The sequence below is a fragment of the Chelonoidis abingdonii genome, chromosome 4, assembly GCF_003597395.2.
Source record: "Chelonoidis abingdonii isolate Lonesome George chromosome 4, CheloAbing_2.0, whole genome shotgun sequence".
Taxonomy (NCBI): Eukaryota; Metazoa; Chordata; order Testudines; family Testudinidae; genus Chelonoidis; species Chelonoidis abingdonii.
The window spans coordinates 58,681,622-58,699,572 of record NC_133772.1 but is presented as its reverse complement, the minus strand read 5'-3'; the positions used below and the strand labels follow the sequence as shown (position 1 = coordinate 58,699,572).

General features: G+C 42.5%; 1 protein-coding gene across 1 annotated transcript in view; it reads right to left on the bottom strand.

The window, feature by feature from the left end:
* The window catches only part of CCDC73 (coiled-coil domain containing 73), a 133,011-nt gene that overhangs the window by 67,197 nt on the left and 47,863 nt on the right, over nucleotides 1-17,951 (bottom strand). The window contains exons 4-5 of the mRNA XM_075065847.1: nucleotides 9,032-9,067; nucleotides 5,312-5,386 (exon numbers count right to left, since the gene is read on the bottom strand). Of these exons, the coding sequence (XP_074921948.1) occupies nucleotides 5,312-5,386; nucleotides 9,032-9,067 (111 nt within the window). The remainder of the gene's footprint in view (nucleotides 1-5,311; nucleotides 5,387-9,031; nucleotides 9,068-17,951) is intronic.

Sequence of the window (17,951 nt, the reverse complement as noted above, 5' to 3'; positions counted from 1 at the left end):
ATTCTTGAATCTTGTACACTTTAACCCATCAACACTGGTAAGCATAAACAGAGGCATTCATTAGTGTTTCTGTTGTTAAGAGATTGACATTGTTTCAATTTTTAATTCATATTATGAGAGATTTATCACTTGAATAAAAAGACTTGCTTTGCACTAAAATTTTGCATTCACGTTTCAGTTTAGCTAGTAGGGTCCTAGCTAAAGTACTAATAAGACACCTATCCCCTTGATATTGATGAACCCAGACCAGCATATGAAAGATCAGTGTTAAAATTTACAGTATCTTCATCTGGTAATGTTGTAATGGAAATGAGTTCACCCCGCTGGGAAAGTAGTACTTAATTTCATTCAACAACAATACTCATAGCCGATTAAGATTGCCATCATGGGCACAGTTATGGTGGCTGGCCACAACATACAGTCTCAAGTGAAGATTGCAAATAAGAGGTGACCCTCAAGTACAATCAGGGATACAAAAGATGACTAAAGAAAAAATATAATTACCAAGAGTCTTGTTTATGTAGACCCTGTGCAAAAATGTGTTTTATCGAGAAGGAAGCCTAGAGAACAACGAATCAATTTAAGGTGGAATTCTGACGATTTAGGAAAGTGATTTAAAAACTAAGAGTGCAATCTTGAGCAGAAATTTTACTTTAAAGAAAAGAATGCAGACCTATAGTATTTAAGAATTCATACTGAGGATCCCACAGCTGCGTTTGGAAACTCCTCCATTCTTTCCCTTTTTCCTCCTGCTTTGTCTCTTTGCCCTATCTTTCCCGGACCCTCTGTTTTATCCACCCTATTCCTTCCCCCCACACACTCCCCAGCTCTCTCCTTCATTCTCCATCATCCTCCCACACTGCACTCTATCTTCCTGTCTTTCCCCTCTCTTTCTTTAATTCCTGAATCTGCTTATGGGCAGCTGAGGCTGCTCTAACTCATGCCAGGGGCTGAAATGGGTACAACTCAGGGCAACAAAAAGGTGGCTTACAGACACTGGTGTGACCTCTTGCTCCCTTAAGCCCTGCACACTATAGAACTTGCCAAATGCAGAGACTGAACCCTACATGCACTGTTATATGTAGGTATAATAGGCTGGGTTAAGGAGGTTAAACCTCAACTATGAATATACTTGCATTGATAAATTTAAATCAAATTCTTAACATCCTGTGAAATATTTTTTATTTCAGTTTATCTTACTTAAGGAAAGCCACGAGAACCATTATTACACTAGCTATCTATGTATCATGGTCAATAGACCATGAGCTACACTATACACCACCTGTTCTATGTCATGGTTTGAACAAGAAAAACAAAATCCTTACAAGCTTTACACAGAAGGTTAGCCATGTGGAGGAATTTCTTTTACTTTTAAAATATTTTCAACATTAACCAGATGATTAAATATGTAGAGTATGACACCCAAAGATACCACTCTATGCAGTAAAGTTAAGAAGAACAGAATATGCAATACAATATTAATAACCTTAGATCCAATTACCCATTGTTAGAAATTCTAATATAAACAATTTAAAGTTCTTGAAAAACAGTAAGAAGTTATTAAGGTTTCAAATATGACCTTTTTGATAATACAAGAAATGCTACTTAAACATTAGGATGAACCATGAAAATATGTACAACAATAATAAATTACTGTTTTCCCAATTATGGCAATTAAAAAAAAATCTCTACATTATTTAGATCAGTGGTTCTCAAATTATTTGATCAGGCACCCCTTCTTTGTGTCTGTAGTCATTTATGCTCTCCCCCAAAGTACATATATCACCATTCAGTTCTGAAGGCAGAGTAGAAAGCAGCGGCTGCTGGCTGGCTGGGCATCCAGCTCTGAAGGCAGCACCATGCCAGCAACAGCACAGAAGTAAGGGTGGAAATGTGAAAAGTGATGAATATCGCTTTTCACAGCAGACTTAGTGCCCCATTGCCACTCTTACTTCTGTGCTGCTGCTGACACCCCAGGGCTGACAGCCAGACCCCCACCACCTCCAGGAAAGCCTGAGCTGGGCTGCCTCCTGGTGAGGGAATGGAGCTACCTCGGGTTGACAGCCAGAGCTCTTAAAAAAAAACAAAACAAAAAAACAGCAAAGCACAAAGCTGGCTCCTCCCTTGACACATTCCCACGCCTCCCTTGGGAGGGCTGGCCCCATAGTTTGAAAATTGCTGATTTAGAGTAATTCTTCCTTCATCACATACTTAAATGTGTTGCTGAATCAGAGCCAGATAGAGGGAGAGCAAGAACAATTATCAACTCAAACTAGAATTTTAGAATTTTCCTCCCTCCTTTAAGAGTTTATTGACAAGAATTAAATTATCTTTTTTCCCTCCAAAAGGATAGTATGCAATGAGACAGAATAAAGAAAGTATTTGGAACCTGATTTGGAGTTTCATTCAGATCCAGAGATTTGACCACATTTTAGCTAATTGATTTTGGTTCAACAGAAATAATATAAACAATTTTTGAGGATAAATCACAACATCAACTGAAACAATCTAGGCATCCAATAACACTATAAATACTTGCAAATGTGAGACTCTTAAAAAAAAGAAAACCTAAAACTAAGGCTCTGTCTACACTAACACTTTTGTTGGTAAAACTTTTGCCAGTCAGCAGTATGAAAAAACAACCCCTTGACCGACATAAGTTTCATCAACAATAGCACCGGCGCGGACAGTGTTATGTCAATGGGAGACACTTGTTGGGGGTGGTTTAATTATGCTGAAGGGAAAGCGCCCATTGACCTAAGACAGATACATGGGACATCTTTCAATGGTGCAGCTGTGCTGCTGTAAGGTCTATAGACATAGCCAAAGCCATAGTAACTAGCCAAGAAATCTGTGTGCCCAACCTTCAGTGTCATAATTCCATATACAAAAATAGCATGAGATGTTGTACTTATGATAAAGTTGGGCCATAATACCAAGGTGTCTCTCCTTAAATAATACCATTTACCCATGCCAGCACTAGTCTGAATGTGTTAAACCACTTACATGATAGGATGTTGCTTGTGCATATATGGCAGCAGGGATCTACACAAAATTACTGTCCAGAGGGATGTCAGCAGTGTTCAAAGCTATGATGATGGCATATGAGTGCCAGTGTCACCATCTCAAGATTAATTTGCCAATATAGTTCAAGCCAACACTAGGGCAATGATTGCCCTTCCTAGTACCTTCTGATTTATAAGACAGGTGATGAAATGAAGCTTATGTCATCTCTTCAATTTTTAAAAAATATATCCAATGTTCAATTTATTATGCTGACCAGTAGTAATGGAAAGAGATTTTCAAAAGGTGAAAAACGAGAAGCAGCACCACCATCAATCTTTCAAAAACGTTATAATAAATTCATAGATTCATTCATAGGTTTCAAGGCCAGAAGGGACTATTGTGATAATCTAGTCTGAATTCCGGTACAACACAAGCCATAGAACTTTCCCAAAATAATTCCGAAAGCAGATCTTTTACAAAAACATCCAATTGATTTAAAACTGGTCAGTGATGGAAAATCCACCATGGCTCTCATGGGTTGGTAAGTTGTTCCAATAGTTAATTATTCTTAGTGTTAAAAATGTATGCCTTATTTCCAGCCTGAATTTGTCTAGCTTCAATTTCCAACCATTGCATCATGTTATACTTTTCTTTGCTAGACTGAAGCGTTCATTATTAAATATTTGCTCCTCATGTAGGTACTTATAAACTGTCATCAAGTCACCCCTTAACCTTCTTTTGTTAACATAAATAGATTGAGTTCCCTGAGTCTATCACTGTTAGGCACATTTTCTAATCTTTTGGTTATTCTCATGACTCTTCTCTGAACCCTCTCCAATTAATAAAAATGTTAAATAGGGTAGGGCCAAGGATTGATCCCTGCAAGACTCTACTAGAAAGATGATGATGATAATTCACTATTTACAATTACATTTTGAGAACTGTCAGCCAGCTTTTAATCCATTTATTGTGTGCCATGTTAATTTTATATCATTCTAACTTTTTAATCAAAATGTCATGCAGTACCAAGTGAAATGCCTTACAGAAGTCTAAGTATCATTACTTTTATCAACCAAATTTGTAATCTCAGCAAAAAAAAAAAAAAAAAAATGATTGACATTAATTATATTACCCTCCTTTAATTCTTTATTGAGTCCCATAAAAAGTGAGAGCAAGAGCCTGATGCTGGCAGTACTGGAGTTCAAGTCATATTGCAGCTGACTTGTAACAATCACTTTCAGAAATGTCAAAATCCCAGGCTTCACAGAAGGTATTCTAGCACAATTACAAAACAAATGCCACCAATCTTACTGAAAATTCTCCTTCCAGTTAATCAACAATTGCAGAGTGAGCATCTGAAGCATAGCTATCTTCTTGCCCAGAGCAGAATAAATAACTAGTCTACTCAGCCAAAAGAAGGAAAATAATTAGGAGCTGACAAAACTTGAAATTTAGCAACACATTCCACTGTCAGTAATTCTCTCCTTCCTTAAACTAAACATTCTCTACTCATGCTCTCTAAGTCGATAATCTCAGAATGTATCTCATTTTCTTTGCCTTTAAAAACAATGCTATTACTAGCTACCTTCTGATATAAATATTTTTTTAAAAGCCTTGTCTACACTGGAGATTGGCCTCATTCCAGCCACTGTGCCCACTTTACCACTGTAGCTGCATCCATGCAATGCCCCACGTAGACAAAATAAAATGCTATACCTCACAGCTTGAAATGTGTAGTTTGATCTGATTTCAAACAGTGGCAACCTCAATCAATGCAAATAGTGACTTTGTCAGGCAGGGGTCAGAGTTTGAGTGAGACATGTTTGTTAGTTGTGCACTATGTGGAGAAGATGGTAAACTTGTGGCAAAACCAGGCGAAGGGGCAAAAGTAGCAGTATGAGCTTGAGGACCATTGTGGGCACCTGTTTAGGAGTCCCATGCGAAGGCTTCCAGAGAGTGGGGGAAAAAACCCTTCACTTCTCTGTAGCCAGAAGAAAAGACTTCAAAGAAAGAGGAAGGCTGTGTCCCAGAGAGAGCAATGGACAGTGTTTTATACTTCATTAGGACTTTATTCCCCTGAAGTCCTCCTAGAAGGGAAGAACTAAAATTAAAAAACCCTGAGAAATAAAGAAAGACTGTGGACTGGTGAGGGAAACTCAGGCAGCAGCTGCACCCGGCTGCTCAGAGGTCAGGTGCACCTGTAAAGTAAAGGCTCCTAGAAGACCCCCTTTAAAAACAAAGAAAAGCTTTCCACTTAACAAATAGAGCTATATGAGTACTGCATTTAACAATAAAGTTAATTTACCTGTAAAGTTTTTAATGTTTTCTTCAGCCCATCAATTTCTTTTTCTTTTGTTTCTATAGCAAGCTGATATTTGCCCTTTAAATCAAAAGTCATACCTTAACATTTGGAAAAACCAAACATATTATGACAAAAACTTGTCAACCACAAGTGTAAAGAATATAAAGCACTACTCTACTGTGATAGATTCTTGATCATGGAGAACAATCTGCATGCAAAACAATCATGTAGCATTTAGCTAAGTCAATATCTGGAGTATTTAGAAATCTGCTAAAAAGAGATTAAAACTGAAAGCACAGTGGTGATTTTTTTGCCGCGCTTACAAGTAGTCTGGGAACTTTGGACTCCAAGTGGATTATTTCCTTTATGGCAGAGAAATGTGAGGCATAAATGGATAATTTGTTAATCCTGCCAGTTTTGAACCAAGATATTAAATACCAAAACAGCACAATGTAGAGCCATTTATCTATACCAGTGGTTCCCAAACTTGTTCTGTCGCTTCTGCAGGGAAAGCTCCTGGCAGGCCGGGCTGGTTTGTGTACCTGCCGCGTCCGCAGGTTCGGCCAATCATGGCTCCCAGTAGCCATTATTCGCTGCTCCAGTTCAATGGGAGCTGCTAGAAGCGGCGCATGGGCCAAGGGACGAACTGGCCGCTGCTTCCAGCGGCTCCCATTGGCCTGGACCAGCGAACCATGGCCACTAGGAGCCACGATCGGCTGAACCTGTGGATGCGGCAGATACACAAACTGGCCCAGCCTGCCAGGGGCTTTCCCTGAAGAAGCAGTGGAACAAGTTGGGAACCACTGATCTATACGTTGGACCAAGGTCTTCTCAGAAACAACTTTTTCTGTTTTCTCAATCAGCAAATATAATGGGTCAGATTCTGATCTCAATTACCCTGTGAAACTCTAAAACACTTCAGTGCAGTCACTCCAGATTTGAGCGCAGAATCAAGCCAAAAGACTTTGGCCCAGATCAAAAGGTATTTAGACTCCCAGTTTCCAGTGAAATCAATTGTAATTAAGGGGCCAAATACCTTTGAGGATCTGGGCCTTTGTCCCTGGAACAACAACATGTTCAACTCTAGTGTGTTCTTTCTTTCAGTTTCCAGAATGCTATTGGTTAAATTATGTGCAGACTTATATCTCACGCAATCTCCTGAAGTGTGAGTAAAATTATTTCAATGGAATGCATACAATATTAGTGCAGAATTTGTCCTTTGTGTTAACAGAGGATGGGTCAATTTACTCATGCAATTACATTAGTACAAATCAAAGTGATTACTGATTTTGGTGTTGTTGAAGATGGTATAAAATCAGTGCAAAATTTGACACTTCACCGACAGCTGTCGGGAAAATTGGAAAGCACCAACCAAGGTGACACCTAGGAGTGTGTGGAGATGCTGTACAATCTAAAAAGAGCTCTCCTCTCCCTCTAGTGGATACTGTTAACCAATAAATTTGAAGGCACTCACTGCTTTACACTCAACATATTTTTAAATGGATTTACCGGTAGGTAAACTGGTGCAAGTTTATGTACAGACACACTTGTTTCAGTTAAAGAATTTATTATTATTTTGATTAATCCTATTTAGAAAAAAGGATGAAGCTAAACTGAAATAAGAATGTCCACACACAAATTTGTACTGGTTTAACTATCTTGGTTTAAAAACATACTATTAGTTAAACCAGTACAATTTTCTGTGTAGATAAGGTCTGAAGGCCTGTTTACATGAGAAAGTTACTCCAGTTTAACTTAAATTGGTGTAAAAACCGAATTTAAGCAGACAGTTGTTTCAGTTTAAGTATGTCTTATTTTGGTTTAACGTAAGTGGCTAAAGAAATGAATTCAGCTGAATCAACATAAGCCACTCTTAAAACAAGTGTCTGTAAAAGAGTTTTGCATTGGTTTAACTGAACCAATTTTTAAACACTCCTTTAGTTAAACAAATGCAAGCTTGTGTGTGTAGACAAGACTTGAGCAGAAGCTCTTGGCGGCATTATGTCTCAGGTGGCACACCTCTGTACTGTTTCATCATGGGACACAACCAAGGCCCACATATTTTGTCTTGTTTTTTAGTGAAACCAGTTCTTAAAATTCCAATGTAATGTGTAATGTGTATACTCCTATTTGTAGGTTATTAAAGATTATACCAAATGCCAAAGTATCTAAGTAACGCTAGAATCTCCTTTTAAAGAGAGTTGATTAAAGCAACTACAGATTCAGCTACATGTAGCAGGAAACTTATTGTGACCACTAAAGCATACTAAAATTAGAAGACAAAGTATGTTGGTGATACTGAAGAGAGAAGGGTAATTAACTGTAATAGCCTTTCTTCAATAATGAGTAAAATCAAACAGACTCCTTTGCAGGTTATATCTATTTGTTGCTTGGTCAAATATCAGGGAATACAGCTGGAAAAAAAAAAAATCAGATAAACACCTATCTATTATTCGTCAGCTTGGAGTCTCCACCCATAGACTAAAAACTACAAATGCCTGTTCAAATACAAATACAAAACTCACACCTTTGTAACCTCTGAATCTTATATAAAAGAAAAACATATAGTAAAAACTATGATGAATATTTAATTTTTTAAAACTATAAATATAAAAGTACACAAATATACTAAAGTTGTAATTCAAATTTACACCAAAACATGTTAGAGATGATTTATTTTCTTTAAGTTTTAATGTATTAATAATGGTACAAGAGGAAAGGTTAAGAATATTAATACTGACTTTAAGTTTCCTATCTTTGGTCACAACCTTAACATTATTTAATAGTTTTAAATATAATTTCCTTGTTTTAATTTCTTTTCTTTAAAAATGTGGCTATTATAAAGTACTCAAGAATGAGACTCCATATGTAAGAATACTGTAGTAGTACAAGACACATTATTGGGTATACACATTAGAAAATTAATACTGCTTTCCCACAAATCTTGCAATTTATAGATTAAATATAGGGTTTGCTATGCAAGTAGTACAAAGCCTTAAAAGTATTAGATGCCACAATTGAGATTCTAATATTAATACTGTACTAATTTACACCCAGAAGGATCTAAAACTTAGGGCCTGATCTTGCTGTTCTGACCTACACAGTGTGAGTTTTGCCCTAGGGACGACTGAGCCACTGACTTCCAATACTGTATAACTTCCATTGTGTGAGCACACAAGAGCTGTAGTACTCAGCTATTTAAATGAAAGTGTAAACTATATACTGTATATGGATCATTATTGATCATTAAAATTCAGCCACCTCTGGGGTCAAATTCAGCAACCATTTAAAAGAGTGCACATTAACAATTATTTAAGATCAGAGATGAAAAATACTTTATCCAGTTGAAACAAGAGGAATTTTAGGCAAGTACAATTACTTAAATCAAAATTTAGCCAGGTCAACCTTATGAAAACCATCAGCAGTTTTCATTCTATGCTTAATTTAATATTGTGCAGTTAAACTAGTACACTTATATGCATTATTAATATTTTCTTACTATATTTTAGTCCAGCACCTAGCACATTGGGAACTTAATCTCAGATGGGCCTTCTAGGCACTACTGTTATAAAAATAATAATTGCTTATTATTATTATTATTATGATCTTTTATAGTTTATACTCAAAACAAATATAATGTACATTTAAAATTTTTATAACACCTGTCACATATTTCTTCCATTGAATGATAAATTAGAGTAATAATGCAATTGCACACAGTACCTTTTCTTCTTCCATGGTAAACATCCTTGTTTGTAACTTCATTGCCAATAGTGGATAAAATTAAAAATGGATGTTAAAACAACATACTAAATTTTTCCCTCTGTAGGATTAATTTTATTCCTATACTTTGACACTAGAACATAGTAGGATTAATTTTATTATTAGAGAAGTAGGATTAAATTTTACTTATTTCCTCTGACAACAGAATATAGTTAATAGTTACACAAAACAATGTAAATGCTTTACTTTTATCACAGTTCTACAATAGCACTAAATGTATGAACCAAAACCAACACCAACTTTTCCCTGTCAGGTTGGAAAGGAAAAATTTTCTTCACCTGCTAATTTATTTTTTCTGAGTTAGCATGTAGTTTAACACAATACTAGTGGATCGAATCCTTCAGCACCATGTGCAGGGGCAATCTCAAGCCCCATGACACTTACTCCAGACATTTTTTCAGTCCTTGTAGATGATCCACAAAAAACAACATAACTTTGATGAAAAAGCAAATTGCAGTTACAAAAAGAAATTGTTATTTACTGTAACTGTGGTTCTTTGAGATGTGATGCAGATATACACACATCTAGTGCACTGGGGCCAGAGAATTTTGCCTAGGAGTATCTGTAGGTGGAGTGGTGCTCATGCCTCGTAGCTGTAGCCCCTCTCTGGCTAGATGAGGTAGTGCCACCACAACTCTCCTCAATTCATACTAACCATATGTCAAAAGTATAGACTCCAATGCAGAATGGATGGAGGGTGGGTTGCAGAATACATGTCTGTATCACAGCTCAAAGAGGAGGTTACTTACTGTAACTGGAGGCAGTATGTGTCCCTGTGGAGTGAGCTGTAAGACTCCCAGCAGGGGGAAGTTTGATATCTTATAGCATTCAAGTATTTGAACAATATGCAGCCCGAGATCCACTTATAGATCCTTCATAAGGACATGGCTTGTCCCCTTGATCTCTCCACAATGGCAACAAAGAGAATCTCAGAGACTTTCTAAAGGGCCTAGCTCTTTGTAGGTAGAATGCTAGGGCATGTCTGATGTCAAGGGAGTTGCAGGGCGAGGCATATGGTTTTGGAAAGAATACAGGTAAGTAGATTGATTGATTGAGATGGAATTCAGACACAACCCTGGGAAGGAATTTGTGGTACAAGCATAGTGAAATCTTCTCCTTGTGGAAAACCATGTAGGTTGGGTCTGCCATCATAGTCACTAGCTGACTGGCCCATCTGGACAAAGTGATAGCTAGTAGGAATGCAACTTTCATGAAAGGTGAGTCATGGTTCTGGTTGCCATAGGTTCCAAGGGGTGGTTCTGTGAGAGCTGAGAGGACGAGGTTAAGATCCCACTCGGGCATGGGTTTGACAACAAGTGGGAAGGTTCTGACCAAACCTTTCATAAATATACTGCCATTGGGTGCATGAAGATAGAGCATCCCTCCACTATGGGAAGGAAGGCACCAAATGCCACTAGGTTCACAAAGAGGGAGCTGAGGGCTAAACCCAATGTTTTCAGGGTGAAGAAATAATCTAGGACAACTGGGATGGTCACCATGTCAAGACAATGGGATGACAGTGCTCCCACTTCAAGAAGAGGCGCCACTTTGTCAAATAGCACATTCTGGTAGGCTCTTTCCTGCTCTGGTTAAGGATCCATTGGACTGAGACTGAACATGCATGTTCTATGTTAGACACTGTCACAGGGTTCACTCACCACTAGTGGCACTTCCTGCTGGCTGTCCTGGAAATTTATCCCTGCCAGGTATTGCGCTACCCCTCTGGTGGTGTCTTCACCGGTGCTGTCATGCCCTGGTGCCTCTCACTCCACGGGCTCCAGTCTCCTCTTTGTGGCTTGGCCCTCTGGCCAGGTCACTAAGGTTCTCCCCTTTTGGGGAATTCAAAGTCCTTCCAGACACACTATCTGTCTGGCAACTCCAACATCCTTGCCACTTCTCAGTGGCTGGTAGGGGAATCCAGGCCTGCCCACTGCACTGGGTTCCAGCCAAGGATCCTATAACAAGCAGCCAAGATCTCTACATGGTCCTACCCCTTGGTGCTGTTTCCCTGGTTGCCTTCATACTTATCTGGCCTCCTCTCTCTCTGGGTTTGCCAGCCTCCCAACTCCCTCCACTCAAGGAGTGGCTGCAGCCTACTTCCCTGAAGCCCCCTTCCTGGCTTTATAGGCTCTATCTGTTCCTGCAAAGGTGAGCCTGTGTGCAATCAGTTAGTTCCCTGCTGCCTGGCTCCTCCTCCATGTAAAGCCTGGGGAATTAATTGGCCAGCCAGGCCATCTTAACCCCTTTCAATCCTGTGTGGGGTGGACACCCCATTATAGATGCCCATCCAAACCCCAGGCCTTAAGGTGAAGAGAGCCTGGGTTGGGATGCCTGAGCCTCCCTTGGTCCTGTTTGAGAAGATCCAGGAATGACTGGAGCCTGACTGGTGGAGAGTTTCAGGTGGTCTGTGAACTAGAACTGCCAGGGCCAGTAGAATACTATGAGAATGATGATAGTCTGTCCTGGAGAACTTTCCAGGGAGAAAGGTATATTGAAGGGCACCCATTCAGGGGAGCAGGAGAACATTACCCTGTGAGTATCTGCCTACAGCCCTCAAGCAGTAGATGGGAAGCTTTTGATTAATTTGTGATGCAAAGAGGTTTCATCAGGGAGTACCACACCACGCAAAGAGATCAGTCAGGACTGTGTCAGGTAGTTCCCACTTGTGGTCTATGCAGAAAGTCCTGCTCAGTATGTCAGCCAGGGAATTCTAAGAACTTGGGAGGTACACAACCTGTATGGTCACCTGGTTTCTGACACAGCAATTCCTCTGCCTAGGAGCAGAGAGGGTAAGATCTCACCCTTCCCTGCCTGTTGACATAGACCACTGTGGTAATGTTGTCAAATAGGATCTGCACGTGGAGGAAGCATATGAGGGAAAGGAAGGCTTTGCAGGCAAGATGGATTACCCAGAGTCTCACAATGTTTTTGTGTAGCCTGGCTTCCTGTGATGTATATGTACCTTGCACCAGGTGGTGATCAAGATGAACACCCAATTCTGCAAGGGAAGCATCCATCACGATGATGGCCCTTGGTATAGGAGGGCTGAAAGGGGTCCCGGTCATTACCTTGGATGGATCAGACCACCAAATGAGAGAGGCCAGAACGTCCAAGGGAACAGTGACCCTGGCGTCTATGAGGTCTTTGGTTGGCTTGTAGGCAGAGCAAAGTCAGGCCTTTAGGCACCGCAGGTGAAGTCTCACAAGGGGCGTCATGTAGGTGCTGGCGGCCATGTGTCCCAAAAGAGAGAGGCACTGGTGTGCTCTGGTGCAGGGCTTGTGGTGAATGCAGGCAACCAGGGTGCTCATAGTGGAAAACCAGTCCACCAGAAGGAAGGCTCACACAGAGAGCCCCTCTAAAGTTTATTGTCTGTGTAGGTGACAAAACAGACTTATGTTCATTCACGCAGACCCCTAAGGAGGCATCAAAGAGACTAAATCATGAAGACAACTTCTTGCTATGATTGTTCCACTAAGAAGCCAGTCATTCAGGTACAGGAATACTGTACAAGTCCCCGGCATCTCATTTGGGCCGCTACAACTACAAACACCTTAGTAAAGACACTTGATGCTGTTGCTAGGCCGAAGGGGAGGATGTGAAACCAGTAATGTTGCTACCCCACCTTGAATCTCAGGAACTTCCTGTGAGACAAGTGGATGTCCACACGGAAGTATGCATCTTTCATGGCAAGAGGAATGAACCATGATTCCTCCTAGGGAGGGAATTATCGATATCAGTGTAACCATCCAGAATTTCAGCTTTCTGATTAATATATTTAGCTGACAAAAATCCAGGATGACCCTCCACCCTCCGCCTTTGTGAGGGATGAGGAAATACGGTGAGTAGAACCCTCTCCCCTGGTATTGAGGCAGGACGACCTCTATCGCACCCTTGAGAAGCAGGGAGTCTGGAGACTCAATTGGTGAGAGGAATCCCCAAAGGGAGTCAGGTGAGAGGGTGATGAGGTGGGAAGGAAAGAACCTCTGTGCAGTATTCATGATGGATAATATCCAGTACCCAACTGTTTACGGTGATCTTGCCTCAACTGTGGGCAAGGTGGCCACCAAAGATGACAGGGGGTGAGGTAGGTGGCATCAAAGGTGATTCACAGCTCTCAACCAAAAATGACTCTGACTTCAGCTGGAAGAGGATTGAGGAGGTGGCAGTGGCCAGGGCTCAGAAGTGAGCTCTCTGGGACCTCTGCCATCTGTGGGGAGGTGGCTGTTGATAGTAGGATGGGTAGGCATTAGGTGGCTGTGGTCTGAAGGCCGCCTCTGGTGCTTCTTCCTGGGGGGCAGGGTGTAGATTCCAAGCAACCACAGAGTGGAGCATGAGTGATTCAGGGAATGCTGAGACTCATCAATCTTGTCATTAAAAAGACTGGCTTTGTTGAAAGGGAGGTCCTCAATAGTGTTTTAAACCTCTCTCAGGAAACCCAAAGACTGGAGCCAAGAGTCTCTGCATATAACCAGTCTGGTGGCCAACGAACAGGATTCAATGTCAGCTGTGCCACCACGGCCTGAAGGGCCACCTTTGCCATCAGTCTCACCTCATCTACCAAGGCCTGGAACTGGGCCTTGTCAGCCTCAGGGAGCTTGTCCTTAAATTCTGCCAGCTTGCTGTAGACACTGAAATCATACTTAGCAAACAGCACCTGGTAGTTGGCTATGCAAAACTTCAGCCCGGCTGAGGAAAACAACTTTCTGCCTAGGAGATCCAATCTTTTCGACCCCTTGTCTGGTAGGCTGGACTTCTGTGGACGTTGCTGAGCCCGCTCCACATCTATTGTTGAACCCACTCCACAGTGAATTAGAGGTCAGGTGTATAAAAAGGAAATTGGTCCCTTTGCCTGGCATGAAATAGCATCTCTTGGCTTTTTCATGGGAAGAGGAAACATGACACAGGCATGTGCCAAACTCTTGTTTAGGAGGCCATCTTGGTTGGTCTCTGAAGTTGAAGAATATTCAGGAGATGATGCTGGGGATCCAAGACTTCCTCAGCAGAATTTATAGATCACTAGTCCCACTCTATAGAAATTCTTGGTATTGACGGGGGTCATCCATTCGAGAGGGTGGCAAAGGGATGACTGCCTGATCCAGTGATGAGGAGGCTCCAGTCGGAACTGGCAGTACTGATTCTGTGTTTTTCTCCTCATATACCGACGAAGCCAGCTGGTGAGTGGGAGAGAAACAATAAGAATGGTGCCAGACATCTGTAATATGGGTCCCAGGGGCTCCAGTAGGGCCAGAAGGAGAAGGTCCACTGGTCTCAGCAGTCTCCACTGAAAGTGATGCCAACCTTCGGGAGGAGGGGGGTATTGAGAAAGAGAGTCATACCCAGGTGGATAAGGTTGCCTTGGTTGTCCATCTGGGTTCGTGTGCTGTGGCAGGGACATTGGCTGGGCTATGTCCTGGGATTCCTCTAAGTCAGACAACTATTCCATTGAAAACAGCAAGACTGTTGTCACCGGGGGATCCTGATCTGATGGATGGGGAAGGGGCCTCTCCTGCAACAGTTCATCCTCAGGCACAGGAATGTCCCAGAGAATGGACAGGCCTGACAGGAGTAGAGACAGTCCGCGTATTAGTGAGGTGGCACCGATGGAACATCCAGAACTACCCTCGGAGTTGGGTGTTCCATGATTCCCAGCACCATGGTCACCAATGGTACCAAAGGATCCTGCTTCTTCTTTACTTTACCCTTTGGCGCTGGTTCTGCGGCATGAGCATTTCCGCAGCAACGGCAATTCGGCGGCAGCTTCTATGTTCAGCTGTCTGCGGCGGTGCAGCTTCCGTCTTCTGTCTGAAGACAGAAGCTGCCGCCAAATTGCCGCCACCGTGGAAACGCACATGCCGCCCTAACAGCACACGGACTGCCCCTGCCGTCAGTGGCGGCAATTCAGCTTGCTGCTTGGGGCAGTGAAAACAGTAGAGCCGGCCCTGGTCGAGGCCACTGTACTAGGGTGTCTCCCTGGCCAGGATCACAGTGAGTCTGGGGCCTCAAATCTTCTTTGATCAGGAACTTACGGAGTTGGAGCTCACAGGTCTCTCCAGTTCTTGGCGGGAAGGACTTACATGGGTCACACTTCACTGAGATGTTCATCTCACCCAGACACTAGAGGCACCATTGATGCTCGTCACTAATGAAAAAGGAATGAGGGCAGGAGATGCAGTTCTTGAAGCCTGGGACCTGTGCATAGCCCTTAGGTAGCAAAGGGTTCTTCCCCCCAACTGGGGTTCTATACTACATTGTACAATGCTAAACTATCTCAAATTAAGCTATAAAATTATGGAAAAAAATACTTACACAGGTATATACAAATAAGAGCAAAGGAGGAATAGGGGTTCCAACTCAGGCTATGGGGAGGTAAGAAGGAACTGTAGTGGGGTCAACCCACACCATCCCTGATACCCTTGGGTGGAAACACGAGGAAAGACACTGCACATGTGCAGGTCAATGAACTCTGATTGGAGAAAACTTCTGGACTCAGGAACATGGCACACATGCACACATGTGTGCGGAATACACATAGGGACCATCACTCAAAGAAGTGGTAACTGTTTCTTCTTCTTTGAGTAGATGGCAGCTGTGTAGTCCACCTAGGTGATTCACAAGCAGTACACACGAGAGGTGGGGCCTGGGGCCTGGAGCCTACTTAAAAAGGACTGCTCTACCAAAGTACATACCTGTTCTGCATGCTGCAGTAAGGGCATAATAGTTGGTAAACATATGCACAGATGATCAAATGGCAGCCCTGCAAAGTCCAATACTGAAACTTCACCTAAAAAAGCCATTGACATAGCTAGTGCCCTCATAGAGTGAGCTTGCAGCTTTTAAGGGACCATAGTTCACACTATTTTGTATGCAGTCTAGATGTAGGAAGTTATCCACGTGGAGACTGTCAGCAAAAAGAGGGCTTGTCCCTTCTTCCAGTCTGCATATGACAGACAATGAGAAGCACAAAACAGTTTAGTCTTGTCCAAGTAAAAGGAGAGGCAGTGCCTGACGTTCAGTGAATGAAGATACTGCTTCTCCAGAGTTTGTCTGTCTGTGGCTTAGGACAGAACACAGGTAGATACGCTGCTTGATTCAGGTGAAATTGAGTCACTACTTTACATAAAACTCAGTGTGTGGCTGCAAGGTTGCTTTGTCTTTAGACAGCTGAGTATAAGGAGGCTCTGTCATCACAGCCTGCAACTCATGGAGGTCACAGCCACCAAGAATGCAATCTTTTGACACAGAAGTGGAAAAAAAGATGCCAAAGACTCAGAGATCCCATCAGAGCCGCTAAAACTGTACTGAGGTCCCACAAACGAAATGGTTCTTTCACTGGTGGGTGGAGACAAAGGACTTCTTTCAAGGACCTTGCTACCATGGCATTCAAAAATAACAACCTCCCCTGAATGGAAGGATGAAATGCCAAGATTGCAGCCACATGGACCTTCAAGAGACTAAGTGCAAGACCTGAAGACTGAAGGTGTAACAAGTACGCCAAGAAGTCCTGAATCCCAGTCAACATTGGTTGAACCCTGAGGACCAGTGACCACACTGAAAAATGTTCCCATTTGGCCAAATAGGCCAATCTGGTGGAGGGCTTCCTATTATTAAGTAAAACCTGTCGCACAGCCTCCAAACATTGTTCCTATTCCTCATTTAGCCATGGAAGAGCAACACAGTGAAATACAGAGAGACCTGAGTGCAACATGCAAGCTCTGACCATATTTCTGGTCCTGGGCAGTGGAAACTGAGAGAAGAGGACCTCCTGTCATATGTTGTTCTGTACTGTCCTCAACCATATAGCTAGTTGTCCTCAGCCACATTTGGAGAGGGCCAAGACGCAGCCTGACTAACTTTGTGCATGCAGCCACATGACCTAACATTCTTAGGCACACTCAAACTGTAGTTGAAGGCTGAGAGTGCAGTTCCCGACACAGATGACAAATCATCCGAAAACAGATCTGTTGCCAAGGCAACAACAGTGACAAGGAATGTATCATTCCTCGGTTCCAGACCTAGCCCCAGTCTCAACTCTGCAGTCTGTGGCAGGGGAAGATCAGGTTATGTTACCAACAGCCACTGAGGTTCTGTGACATGTCTAGATGGTGCCAATGAGATTGTGGCTGTCATGAGTGGGGAGTCTGGAACTGCGAGGCAGAGTAGATCCACTGCTGCCTGGTATGCCACTGGTGTGGAAACAGCTGGTGTCAGCATAGATGTCATTGGTACAGACTCAACGCATGTTCCAGGATCAGAACCAGAGTAAGTGGTATGGGATCCCGCGTGTATACATGGTATCAGGGAGTGATTAGAAGGACCTGTTCCATCCCGCATGCCAGTAGTAGCACAGCACCCATCCGTACTCTTCTTAGACCAAGAAGAGTCATCATGAGACTTAGTGATCTCAATTGGTCTTATAAACTTTTTCCTTGGCACAAGGAGGGGAACAGCTTCTCCATCTCTAGGGGGAATTGCCAGCTTCAGAACATGGAGCAGCATCATGCACCAAGCCTGAAGGTGCCCAATGATCCAACATGGGCCTCAGTACTGAAAAGACAGTTACTCACCTTTGTAACTGTTGTTCTTTGAGATGTGTTGCTCATATCCATTCCAGTTGGTGTACGCGCGCCACGTGCACGTTCGTTGGAGATTTTTTACCCTAGCAACACTCAGCGGGCCAGCAGGGCGCCCCCTGGAGTGGCGCCGCTATGGTGCCAAATATATACCCCTGCCGGCCCCGCCGCTTCTCAGTTCCTTCTTGCCGGCTACTCCGACAGTGGGGAAGGAGGGCGGGTGTGGAATGGATATGAGCAACACATCTCGAAGAACAACAGTTACAAAGGTGAGTAACCGTCTTTTCTTC